Source organism: Urocampus carinirostris, chromosome 17, assembly GCF_059441175.1.
Source record: "Urocampus carinirostris isolate Australia breed hairy pipefish chromosome 17, RoL_Ucar_1.0, whole genome shotgun sequence".
NCBI lineage: Eukaryota > Metazoa > Chordata > Actinopteri > Syngnathiformes > Syngnathidae > Urocampus > Urocampus carinirostris.
In genome coordinates this window covers 20130866-20144250 of record NC_142365.1, presented here as the reverse complement: position 1 = coordinate 20144250, position 13385 = coordinate 20130866, and the positions used below count along the sequence as shown (strand labels likewise).

The 13385-nt window shown below is 39.3% G+C and overlaps 1 protein-coding gene across 1 annotated transcript; it reads left to right on the top strand.

The window, feature by feature from the left end:
• Window positions 1-6862: 6862 nt before the first annotated feature.
• hspa8 (heat shock protein 8) lies at window positions 6863-12898 on the top strand. The gene is made up of 9 exons (XM_088321779.1): window positions 6863-7030; window positions 8958-9175; window positions 9239-9444; window positions 9510-9662; window positions 10265-10820; window positions 10981-11183; window positions 11444-11642; window positions 11712-11944; window positions 12515-12898. The coding sequence occupies exons 2-9, from the start codon at window positions 8971-8973 to the stop codon at window positions 12710-12712; spliced, it is 1953 nt and encodes a 650-aa protein (XP_088177905.1). The 5' UTR covers window positions 6863-7030; window positions 8958-8970; the 3' UTR covers window positions 12713-12898.
• Window positions 12899-13385: the final 487 nt, after the last annotated feature.

Sequence of the window (13385 nt, the reverse complement as noted above, 5' to 3'; positions counted from 1 at the left end):
GCCAATTCACCTGAAATGCATGTCTTAGGAATGTGGGAGGAAACCGGAGTGCCCGGAGGAAACCCACCCAAGCACGGGGAGAACATACAAACTCCGCACAGTAAGGCCGATAGCTGGATTTGAACCCACGCAGGAGGTTCCCACGACCTCAGAACTGTGCCGCACACGCACTAACCACTGCGCCGCCGTGCAACCACCAACGACAACATCACAAATAGACACATCTGTGTATCAATCTGGCACTATTCTCCACAGTATCAAAATGTACACTTACTGTACTTATTTCAGACAAAAGGTGAAATGAATGAACTCATGAATGAATAAATGAACGAATGAATGGATGTTAAAGTCTTACTGATTGTATGGGGTAGACATTTGTCTTTATGCAGGTAATGACCTCAAACAGGTGCTTTGGATTCAGGATAACACATAGAGTGCAGGTGGATTTCTGATGGGTGGACTAACAGGGCTTTCAGGGTCAAAATTCTAAGGGATACACAAGTGTTCAAAGGTGATTTCTGGATTTTCCTTTTTAGTTTATCTCTCTCAAAGTGTTCATGCAACTACGATTAAAATTTCAGACCCCCCCCAAGTGTGAGAATGAGCAAAATAGCAGGGTGTTCAAATACCTTTTTTCTTCCCAGTATATATTTATTTACTTGTTTGAAGCATTCACCCATTCATTCATAGTCAAAAGAAATACAAAAATTGACAGAATATATATCCAGAGTAAATATTGCTAGAACCCAATACCCATAAATAACCCGATGTAAACATTAAAAGTGCATAATTAGATAAGTCTTGGTTAAAGGGCAATTGTGTCCGACTGTCATCGGCGTTCACTCGGGAAGTATGGTGGAAAATGTTGTGGGTATTGATTATATACTTCACTAATGCAACCAGTTCAGTTATTGTTCGTTGGTTGGTGTGATTGATGCTTTAAGCGTGTGTTGGGGGTGGGATGGGGGGCGTCCTACAGAAAGAGGGGATGGGCGGAGAATTAGAGTTCAATTGACCTTACAGCCTGTGGATATAGACTGTTGGCCTGTCTAGATGTTCTGGCCTGTGTTGCCTGGTGTATCCTCCCTGAGGGTAGCCGGTGGAAAAGCTGGTGAGCATGATTGTGCTGGTCATGCAGGATGTGACTTCAGAAAGCGAGTGGTTTAGGTGGTGCTGATCTTGGGGTGAGTTGTTCCCATGATTCTCCAGGCTGGTTTCACCAAACGCTGGAGCGCCTGCTGTTCAGACTCAGTTTAGTAAGAGAACCATACGAAGCATCTGTACGTCAGTTCACTGTTAATGGCACAGTTGTAAAAGTTTAACATCAGAGGTCTGGGAATGTGAGTGTTCCTCAACTTCCTCAGATAGTAGAGGCACTGTTGTGCTTTAAAAGAAATCACTCTGGCAAGAAATCAAGCTGCCGCCCATAAACTTGGCATAAATTATTCAATGGTTAGCAGGTGGAGGCGCCATCAGGAAGAACTATGTATTCTTAAAATACATAACATGAGCAAAACAATATTTAATATTGACATTGTACTCACTATATGTAAACTTTCACACCCACAAATCAAGTGCTTGATTTATAAATCCCAACTGAACAGCAGTGGTAGGTATCTATCAAAAACACTACTCTTCTCTTTTCGTATCATCGGTCGCTTAAGTTTCCTTTGATCCCGGAGAACAATAACAGGTGAATGCAATTCTGTCCATTGACAGGGCAACCACCAACGACAACATCACAAATAGACACATCTGTGTATCAATCTGGCACTATTCTCCACAGTATCAAAATGTACACTTACTGTACTTATTTCAGACAAAATGTGAAATGAATGAACTCATGAATGAAAAAATGAATGAATGAATGAATGAATGAATGAATGAATGAATGGATGAATGAATCATTGAATAAATGGGTGTAGGTTGGTCTTGTCGTACCACATATTTTTAAGTGATCCCATATTATTGGTGGGGACAAAACAATGATTGCTTGATATTGGTGGGGACAAGTCCCCTCCGTCCATGCAAAAAATATTGCCCCTTAAAAAAATGAATGGGGGGGAAACAACGTATTTCAATGTATAATTATAAATTGTGTTTCTAAATTGGCCCCATTTTGTTTAGAACCAATTTTTCTTTTTCTTACCAGTCAGGTTCAACCTTTCCCCCGCATTTTATACGTACGTTTATTAATCATTTGAAATTGTGTGCGCCTATAACAGGGTCGATTTTAGTTTCAGATCTTTGGGGTGTTGTTGTTAATGATAACAAAGTCATGGTATTGGGTGGTAAAATAGTCAGTGGCGCCTCCAGAATTTTCCCGTAGGGGTGGCCAGAAAGTGGCACGCCAAAACTAAAAGCCATAATTTTATGTTATTTAAATAATAATGACAATAATATAAAATGATAAAATAGATGTTTATTCTTATAAAGTAAACCACACAATTACACACATTTGTAAACACACGAGACACAAGAATGTGTAGTTGTATAATGAAAAGAAAACACAAACTAAAACCAGACCTTTCTGGCTGTCCCTGATGCAAAATCAACAATAACATCATCATAAACAATCTGATTCCCTATTAAGTGATTTATGCTGATGACAGCAAGGCCAGTGAGCCATTCCTGAGACATGGTTGACCTCGGGTACGACTTTATCAACTTCCGTTTTGAAAAGCTCCTCTTTGCTTATATAGTTGGCCTGTATTTTCAAAGTTATGAATAATGTGCGTTATTTATAAGACAGGAGCCGCCAACTATTTTTTTATGTCTAGTAGTAATACAGAGAATTGTCCCTCTCCTCCAGTCAAATGTGAAGTGTAGCCCATGCCGCCCCTCCCCTACACTTTTCCTCATCTCAGCCTCAGTCTCTCCGCACACCTTTCAGCAAGCAGGGGCGTCAAATCTGCAACGATGGGTGCCCATTTGACAATAGGCAAAGTCATATGTTGTTCGATAATACAAAACGATTTTTGGTGCACATTTGTTGTAATTGTTTTTTATTTTTGGGGAAGATCTTGTTCCAACTCCAATGTATCATAGTAAAAATGCTGCCCCGGGCAGCTGCCCGCCTCACCCGTGCCAAAAACTGCCACTGGTCCCAGGTGCCAAGAAGAAATCTGCTGGTTCGAGGGTCCGGTGCTGTGGAATGCTCTAACCTCTGAGATTCGATCTGCAACCTCATTGGAACTGTTTAAATCTAGACGTTAAACACACTTGTATTCTACATATATCTTGTGAATGACCTATGTTTTATCTTGACAATATCTCTGTGTTGTTTGTGGATGCCCTTGCAACATTCACTGCAGCCTGGTCATCCTGAATGGAGAATTACCTCATGTGGGTGCCTTTTCAAGGTTTCTACATTTTCCTCATGCGGAGGTGTTTGAGTTTTCCCTTGCCTTCATGTAGGTCTTAGATCAGGGGATGGTTTGATAATAGTCTATAGTCTGTAATAGTCGGAGGTCTGTGCAGCACTTTGAGACTAGTGCTATACAAATAAACATTAGACTTAAAATGCAGAAATTTTTGGGGTTGCTTGGGTTAAATTATGGGTGCTTAAGAACCCCCCAAAACGGGCCGTATAACAATAATATATATATATAAATGTAAATATAAATATAAATATAAATATAAATATAAATATATATATAGATATAGATATATACATATATACATATATATATATATATATATATATATATATATATATATATATATATATATATATATATATATATATATATATATATATATATATATATATATATATATATATATATATATATATATATATATATATATATTTATATATATATAGGGCAGCACGGCGGCGCAGTGGTTATCACGTGTGCGGCACAGTTCTAAGGTCTTGGGAACCTCCTGTGTGGGTTAAAATCCAGCTACCGGACTTACTGTGCGGAGTTTGTGTGTTCTCCCCGTGCTTGCGTGGGTTTCCTCCAGGCACTCCGGTTTCCTCCCACATGCCAAAGACATGCTTTTCAGGTGGATTGGCCGGTCCAAATTGTCCCTAGGTGTGAATGAGCGAGCAAGTTGTCTGTCCCTGTGTGCCCTGCGATTGGCTGGCAACCAGTTCAGAGTGTCCCCTGCCCACTGCCCGATGATTGCTGGGATGGGCTCCAGCACCCCCGTGACCCTACTGAGGATAAGCTGCGCAACTAATGAGATGAGATGAGATATATATATATATATATATATATATATATATATATATATATATATATATATATATATATATATATATATATATATATATATATATATATATATATATATATATATATATATATATATATATATAGGCAGCACGGCGGCGCAGTGGTTAGCGCTTGTGCGGCACAGTTCATGTCATGGGAACCTGTCGTGGGTTCAAATCCAGCTCCAGACTTCCTGTGCGGAGTTTGTATGTTCTCCCCGTGCTTGCGTGGGTTTCATCCGGGTACTCCGGTTTCCTCCCACATTCCAAAGACATGCATTTCAGGTGAATTGGCCGGTCCAAATTGTCCCTAGGTGTGAATGAGCGAATGAGCTGTCTGTCCCTGTGTGCCCTGCGATTGGCTGGCAACCAGTTCAGGGTGTCCCCTGCCCACTGCCCGGAGATGGCTGGGATGGGCTCCAGCCCCCCCGCGACCCTAATGAGGATAAGCGGTACGGCTAATGAGATGAGATGAGATATATATATATATATATATATATATATATATATATATATATATATATATACATAAACATTTTTATGTATAATTAGCGAGACTGAACTTGCCAGTTCGACCCGCTCCCAGGTTCACTTATTAAAAGTCTTTTTGGCGTCCTTGGACCTTCAGTTCTAAATATTATAAACATATCACTCTCCTCAGGTGTAGTTCCAGCAGCTTTTAAGTCCGCCGTTATTAAACCCACACTGAAACGACCCAACCTTGATCCAGAAATCTTAAGTAATTATAGACCTGTGTCAAACCTACCTTTCCTCTCTAAAGTACTTGAAAAAGTAGTGGCACAGCAGCTGAATGTTTTCATATCCGAGAATTACCTTTTTGAATCCATGCAATCAGGATTCAGGGCTAACCACTCTACTGAGACAGCTCTGATCAAGGTAACAAATTATCTCCTACTGGCAAAGGATTCTGACGCTTCATCACTTTTGCTGCTGCTGGATCTTAGTGCTGCTTTTGACACAGTGCACCACAATTTCCTACTAGAACGGTTGGAAAAATGGATTGGTCTCTCAGGAACCGTCCTCTCATGGTTCAGATCCTACCTCTCAGATAGGACGCACTGTGTTAAATATGGTGAAATGACATCTGAGCCCTTTAATGTTACCTGCGGTGTTCCGCAGGGTTCAATGCTTGGCCCCCTTCTTTTCAGCATTTACATGCTTCCATTAGGTGATATTATTCGCAAGTACAATATCAGCTTCCACTGCTACGCAGATGACACTCAACTATATCTTCCGTTGGAGGAATCTTCCACACTAAACTGTGGAAATTTGGAGGCCTGCCTCATTGAGATAAAAGAGTGGATGTCACTCAATTTCTTGCGTCTTAACTCTGAAAAGACCGAAATGTTAGTCATTGGTCCATCTAAATGCCGTGACTTATTCTCAAAAACTGCTGTGAACATTGACAAATGTCACATCACACAGAGTGACTCAGTTAAAAATTTAGGTGTCATATTTGACCCTGATCTATCCTTTGAAATGCATGTAAAGAAAATTACTAGAACCGCTTTCTTCCATCTTCGTAACATTGCTAAAATCTGTTCAATACTGTCTCAGTCTGATGCGGAAATTATAATTCATGCATTTGTTACCTCCCGTCTCGATTACTGTAATGCACTACTCTCTGGTCTCCCGAAGTCTAGAATCAAGTCTCTTCAGCTCGTACAAAATGCCACAGCGAGGCTTTTAACTAGGACAAAAAAGTACGATCACATAACACCGATTTTGGCTAACCTGCATTGGCTCCCAGTTAGCCATAGATGTGACTTCAAGGTTCTCTTAGTATTGTACAAAATCATACATGGACTTGCTCCCTCTTATCTTTCAGATCTGATTTGCCCCTATGTCCCGGTCCGAAGCCTACGATCTGAGAGTGCCGGTCTTCTGGTGATCCCGAGAGCAAAGAAGTGTTCTGCTGGTTCGAGAGCGTTCTCCATCCGGGCACCGGTGCTGTGGAATGCTCTTCCCCCTGAGATCCGATCTGCAACCTCAGTGGAAATGTTTAAATCTAAACTTAAAACTCACTTTTACTCCATAGCATATGAATAACCTACTCTTCTCGTAGGCTCAAAAATAGTCTGTGTAATACAGTATAGTGTAATAATCTGTGAAGCCCTTTGAGACTCTTCGTGATTTAGGGCTATACAAATAAAGATGACTTGACTTGACTGTAAGTAGGGCAAAGGGCTGAAAAAGATGCTAAAAAAACAGTTTTCGATGTTGATTTGGAAAATAAAATCAACTTGTTTTCACAAATTATCTGTTTTCATCCTACGTGGTCGGTCGTTTTTAGTAAATAGGTGACGTGTTTTGTTTTTATGGTTAATATTGCTCAATAAGGGCAATCGGCTGGGTTTGACAGGTATGCTTCTTAAAAAATTAACGTATCAAATATAGAGCGTTGTAATTCGCTGGTACTCTGCCTACAGAGATAAAATACAAGTCATTATTGGGTGATTTGTGAAAGACGTCAAATCTCAAACTGCGTTTTTATATTTTGTTGCATTTTCCGTTATGGAAACTTCTAGAAAATGATTAGCTGTTCCACGTTCGGTTACGAAACTGTGATGTCACAGAGGAAGCGGTCATTCTCGCCTTTGATTCACAAGACTACTCATTGGCTGAATCCAATGAAACGTCACGTTTGATTGGTCGCTTTTATCGGAATAAATATCGGTCGGTTTATTTAAGCTTCCCTTTCCTGCTTCCACCCCAAGGACCAACACCTTCTCCGGACATTCCTTACAACCTCCGGCTTTCTAAATTTATACCTGACTCGCTGATTTGGTTAGTTTGGTCTCATTTACTTTTAATTTAACATGTATATATTTTTTTCTTAACCACATTAGTCGATGCCAGAGTGTTTAATATCTAAGCTTCGCTTGGCGCTTACGAGTATTGTGTTAATAATACCGGTTGATGAAACTAACTGAATCATATCTTTGATTTTTCTTGGCGTATATAATTAATGCGTTAGCTAATAAACTGAGATTAATGCATGCTTGGTGGGGGGGGGGTAGCTCGGGTTTTAAGACCTTCTCGAATGTTCCTGCCTTGAGGCAAATATAACGGTTTATGTAAAATCGTTGCCACAGATTATATGCACACCTCTTTTAAAAACATGTCAATCATAAATGTTTTTAGGAAATATATTTATGATCACGCTCCCCCTGATTATTTTCTAAAAAGCTAACCGGCAACGACTGCGCGAAGAAATGCGCTTCCGCAATGGCCACCATTTTGTCTTGCACCATGTGTGTATTTGTCATTGAACGCCTCTACTGATGTGAGCCATATTAGACCACATATTTAATGGGATGTCGTAAATATGATGATACGTCCTTGTGTTCCCTTTCATTGTAATATTAACGGCAGCCGAAAACTCGTAATATCGTTTTTTTTTTAATTTTATTTTTTTTTAGTTTGAAATTTTCTCGAAGGCCCGAGCCAGGGGTGGGTAAGCCGAAAGTCGCGGACCGCATTGATTTAAACCATTTGGCTCAGGGCCAAGGCTTGGACTTGAGGGTTGTATGTCTTTTAATGTTTTTTAAAATTGAATAGTTTTAATTGTAAATTGTTCTTAAAAGGCCCAGGATTAACGCACTAATTTCTTTAATCCCCGTTTTAAGTTTACAAAAGTTTTGTTACTATAATATAATGGTTATTATGTGCTATTTTCATTTCAGGATTAAATGATGATATACACAGGTACCATTCAAGCACTGTATTTTATATTTGGTTTTGATTAAATTTTGAAGTCTTACTTTTTTAATATTATTTGGATAAAAGCAAAACGTGATTTATTATATTTGGGGGGGAGTGTTAAAAGGCAATGGATTATTCTTAAAGCCGTAATGGGCATTAGAATGTCTTGAATCCAATTTTTGAAATCTCATGTGAACACAGTAAGATTTTTACTTGCTATAATTCATTGATTTTCTTGTGGCAACATCGAGTGACCACTGTTTCAAAATGTACAAAATGATGATCATGTTTCAGTCAGGCCTTTCAAGGCACATGTGTCTTAAGTCTACCCTCAATGCCCACAAACGCATGGCTACTAAGGACAGATGTGTTTCCTTTGCACCATAGGAAAGGGTCAATTTAATGAAGTGACTTTAACGAACAATTTTCACCATGGCTAAAAGTTGTGCTATCAAATTTGTATGATGCACGGTGCATTGTGCACAGGAAACTGTTGTTTTTGGTTATGACATTGACATTTCATTTTCCTCCATTTCGAAAACGAGATTACTAATAAATCTTGACAAGCTGAGTAAAAATATTAAACCACAAAGGGAAGAAATAGGCTGAAAGAATAATGCAATATTTTTCTCCGGTCTTTTTTTTTTTTTTTGGCAGGTATTTTCCATTTTGTTACATACCAGTTCATTGCGATTGTGTTGTGTAAAGAACCCTGGGCTTTGGATTTAACAGAATCATTCGGGAAAATTATTGTTGCAGCAATTTGATTTAAAAAAAAAAAAAAAAAAATCTGAAGTCATTATTTTCAACACCCCATTTTATTTAAATAAGTTATTTTTGCTAAAGGGTGTGTTAAAGGTTAATCTAGACTTCTACCTTTTTAACCTAAAGGCAACGACATAAAGCTGCACAGTCTCATTTTTCCCTTGACACTATTTGCCCTTTTATTGCCTGGGCTTTGTACTTTCCAAAATTCTGTATTTGAAGTATTTTCTTTTTCATCATCCAGATAAAGAGCCAACATGTCTAAAGGACCAGCTGTTGGAATTGATCTTGGCACCACCTATTCTTGTGTTGGTGTATTTCAACATGGAAAAGTTGAAATCATAGCCAATGACCAAGGCAACAGGACAACACCTAGCTATGTGGCCTTCACAGATACTGAAAGGCTAATCGGTGATGCAGCTAAAAACCAGGTCGCAATGAACCCCACCAATACAGTTTTTGGTAAGGAAATTCTTGTGATGTGGCTGAAATGACATGTATTAATTTTTATTATATCCTCTGCAGATGCCAAAAGATTAATTGGCCGGAGGTTTGATGAATCTGTTGTTCAATCGGACATGAAACATTGGCCATTCATGGTCATTGATGACAGCACCCGCCCAAAAGTTCAAGTTGAGTACAAGGGCGAGACAAAGTCCTTCTATCCAGAGGAGATTTCTTCAATGGTGCTGACAAAAATGAAGGAGATTGCTGAGGCTTATCTTGGAAAGGTAATGTGCACCAATGATTCCTTTTTATCTTGTAGTTAAATTTTTATTTTTGTTCTTATTTCTAGACTGTCAACAATGCTGTGATCACAGTGCCCGCTTACTTCAATGATTCTCAGCGCCAAGCCACAAAAGATGCAGGAACAATCTCTGGTCTTAATGTTCTGCGCATCATCAATGAACCAACAGCAGCTGCCATTGCGTATGGTTTGGACAAAAAAGTCAGTATATTTAAATCTTGATTGTATTTGTTTTGTGGCTAGGGCTGCAACTGACTATTTAAATGGTATTTTTGTTTTCCCCCCTTACACTTAGCATTAGCATGAGCATTGACTTGTCTAATGTTGATCTCAAGAAAATGGTAAATGGGCTGCATTTATATAGCGATTTTCAAGTCAATGAAGACCTCCCAAAGCACTGTACAGACCCATAAATGAACCTGTCCATTTTTAGGGACGGGCAAGTTCAAACTAAGTTTTCATCCCTGCAGGCAAATGACATGTATATTCAGTAGTCAACCCCAAAGTCAGTTGTTAAAACTGCTTTTGTACTTTGTAACTGGTGTGTAATTTTTTTTTAACTTTATGCACATGGTTTCAAATACATATGTCGTGCTCAGCTAGCATAAGACTAACTATTTCATAGCCAAATGTGTATAAAACAAGCGTGTGTGTGAATGTTGGTCGGATCTTTTGCAAATTGCTTTTATTTAACGGCCTGACTCTTCTCTTGGAATGGTAGTGTCTCTGAGCTACTGTCATGATGCACAAGTAGTCTTTAATCATTATCAACAAAGTTGACCAATTAACACTTTTTTTTTCAGGTTGGTTCAGAGAGAAACGTCCTTATATTTGATCTTGGTGGCGGCACCTTTGACGTGTCAATTTTGACCATCGAGGATGGAATCTTTGAAGTGAAATCAACAGCTGGCGATACCCATCTTGGTGGTGAAGATTTTGACAACCGCATGGTCAACCACTTCATTGCAGAGTTTAAGCGAAAATACAAGAAAGACATCAGCGACAACAAACGAGCTGTCCGTCGTTTGCGCACAGCATGCGAGAGAGCAAAGCGCACCTTGTCCTCCAGTACCCAAGCCAGCATCGAAATTGATTCTCTCTATGAGGGAGTTGATTTCTACACCTCAATCACCAGAGCTCGCTTTGAGGAACTCAATGCTGACCTCTTCCGTGGCACCCTTGACCCAGTTGAGAAATCACTCCGTGATGCAAAAATGGACAAAGGGTTGATTCATGATATTGTTTTGGTTGGTGGATCTACTCGCATCCCAAAAATCCAAAAGCTCCTGCAGGACTTTTTCAATGGCAAGGAACTCAACAAAAGCATCAACCCAGATGAAGCGGTTGCTTATGGAGCTGGTAAGTGTCTTGAAACGGGCACAAAATGGGAATCATACCACTTAAGCTATGGTCATTTTTTAAAATTTAGCCTGAAAAGGGAAATGGCCCATATATTGAATCTGTGGTTAACCCAAGGGATTCTTTAACAATTATGTTGAATTTCTGCTTATGCTAACAGCGGTCCAAGCTGCCATCTTGTCTGGTGACAAATCTGAGAATGTCCAGGACCTGCTTCTTCTGGATGTTACTCCATTATCCCTTGGTATTGAAACAGCCGGAGGTGTCATGACTGTCCTGATAAAGCGAAACACGACCATTCCCACCAAGCAGACACAAACTTTCACCACTTACTCCGATAACCAGCCGGGTGTGCTCATTCAGGTCAGTGACTACGTCATACATAATTAAAATGTATCTTGGCATAATACCCTTTCTCAAGCGGAGAACACAAACTAATACACCCTATAATAAAGAGTTAACTTAAGTGCAAAAAATTTAATTTTGTAGATTGTTTGCTTGGAAGTGTCTTAAAGGAAAACCACACTTTTAAATAACATTAAGAAAGTTACCTACGTTTTGATTTGTTTAATCTTCAAATTGAGAATGATGAGGGCATGTTAAATGTGGTTTTGTTTGTGCAGGTGTATGAAGGTGAGCGGGCCATGACAAAAGACAACAATCTTTTGGGAAAGTTTGAGTTGACGGGCATCCCTCCAGCACCTCGCGGCGTTCCTCAAATCGAAGTCACATTTGATATTGATGCCAACGGCATCATGAACGTTTCAGCTGTTGACAAGAGCACTGGCAAAGAGAATAAGATCACCATTACCAATGACAAGGGTATGATATTATTTTCATGAGAATTTAAGTGTACTAGAACATTGTTAATCTGCTTTGGTATTTTTGTAGGCCGTCTCAGCAAAGACGATATTGAGCGCATGGTTAGAGAAGCCGAGAAGTACAAAGAGGAAGATGATGTGCAACGCGACAAAGTGTCTGCCAAGAATGGCCTGGAGTCTTATGCTTTCAACATGAAATCTACTGTAGAGGATGAGAAGCTTGCTGGCAAAATCAGTGATGATGACAAGAAAAACATCTTGGATAAATGTAATGAAGTCATCAGCTGGCTGGACAAGAACCAGGTATGTAATCAAACTTCTCTAAGGGATGGGTGAGGTGTTAAGAAATTTAATGTTAAAATACTTTTGTACTGCATTTGTGTAACTTACTCCCCTATATAGTTAGGAATCATTTTTCCTTTTCTCAGATCATCTACAGCATTGTAGGTCACAAACGTTTCAAACCATTACAACGGGGTGTGTGCGCGCGCGCCGGTTCTTAACCACTAGACCCATTCTGTGTTTTGATGACAGGAAAAGGCATTTGATTTTCTTGGTGTCGCACTATTTTAACTGACTTGCTACTTTTTGTGTTCATAATTTATGCCTGATAAATTTTTACAAACTCCTCCATATTCAACGTGGTACTGTTAGGATCTTGGTTTGACTACAAACCTAGTCAGTGTTACTTTTTGGGTCAAATACAGTAGCATACTACTAAAACCTTGGCTAAGGTGTACCCAGAGTTTCAGTTTTGGTGCATTATAAAAAAGTATGAATGAGTTGACACAGGCTGCAATTATGTGCGTCAGTGAGTAAAAGTTAAAAACTTAAATGGTTCCTTGAAGTTGATCATCTATTTGTCATTGATAGACTGCTGAAAGGGACGAATACGAGCACCAACAGAAGGAACTGGAGAAGGTTTGCAACCCCATCATCACAAAGCTCTACCAGAGTGCTGGAGGCATGCCGGGTGGTATGCCAGAAGGTATGCCTGGTGGATTCCCTGGTGCAGGCGGTGCAGCTCCCGGAGGTGGATCTTCTGGTCCAACCATTGAGGAAGTTGATTAAAGTCATTAAATGAATACAATTAAGTTAGCCCTCTGGTAGCAATTTGATCCTGCTGAAGAGTGTAATTGTTCAAACAAAATAAAGGTTGAAGATACGTCCTCTGCAAATGACTCTTCCTGTCGAGTTTTTCAAGTATCTGGAAATTGTTGCATTGGTTTCAACAAATAAAACTTGGTTTTAGCATCACTTCGTCTCTTCTGCGTGAATGATGGGGCGTTTATTTGAACACTAGATGTCATTGCATTGTGTAGTGAAGCTGGAAAGTGCAAGAGGGAATTCCAACTTAAGTGTCAAGGCGACCAAACTGACACTTCTTGAAGGTTTCGTTTGAATACTTGTTGGAGTGACTTAATTTAATGTAGGTGTAAACCTTTACGTCTGTCCTAAAAACTAGAAGTCTTGCATACACTTAAGGTTAGAAGTGTTTTTATTTAAATTTCACATTTAATCTGTTGAGCACAATAATTTGTATGAAATCATTTCAAATATATAACTAGTATTTGGTCAATTAACACCCCATTGTGTTATTGCATGTAAAGCATCATTCTGTCCACATATAATCGAGAAAATGGTTCAACAGTATGACTTGAGACTGCCTTTACAATTAAAAATTGACGCGTTATGAAAGATGCAATGTCCACGCTTAATGGCACTGTCAGGTGATGCGTGTTGC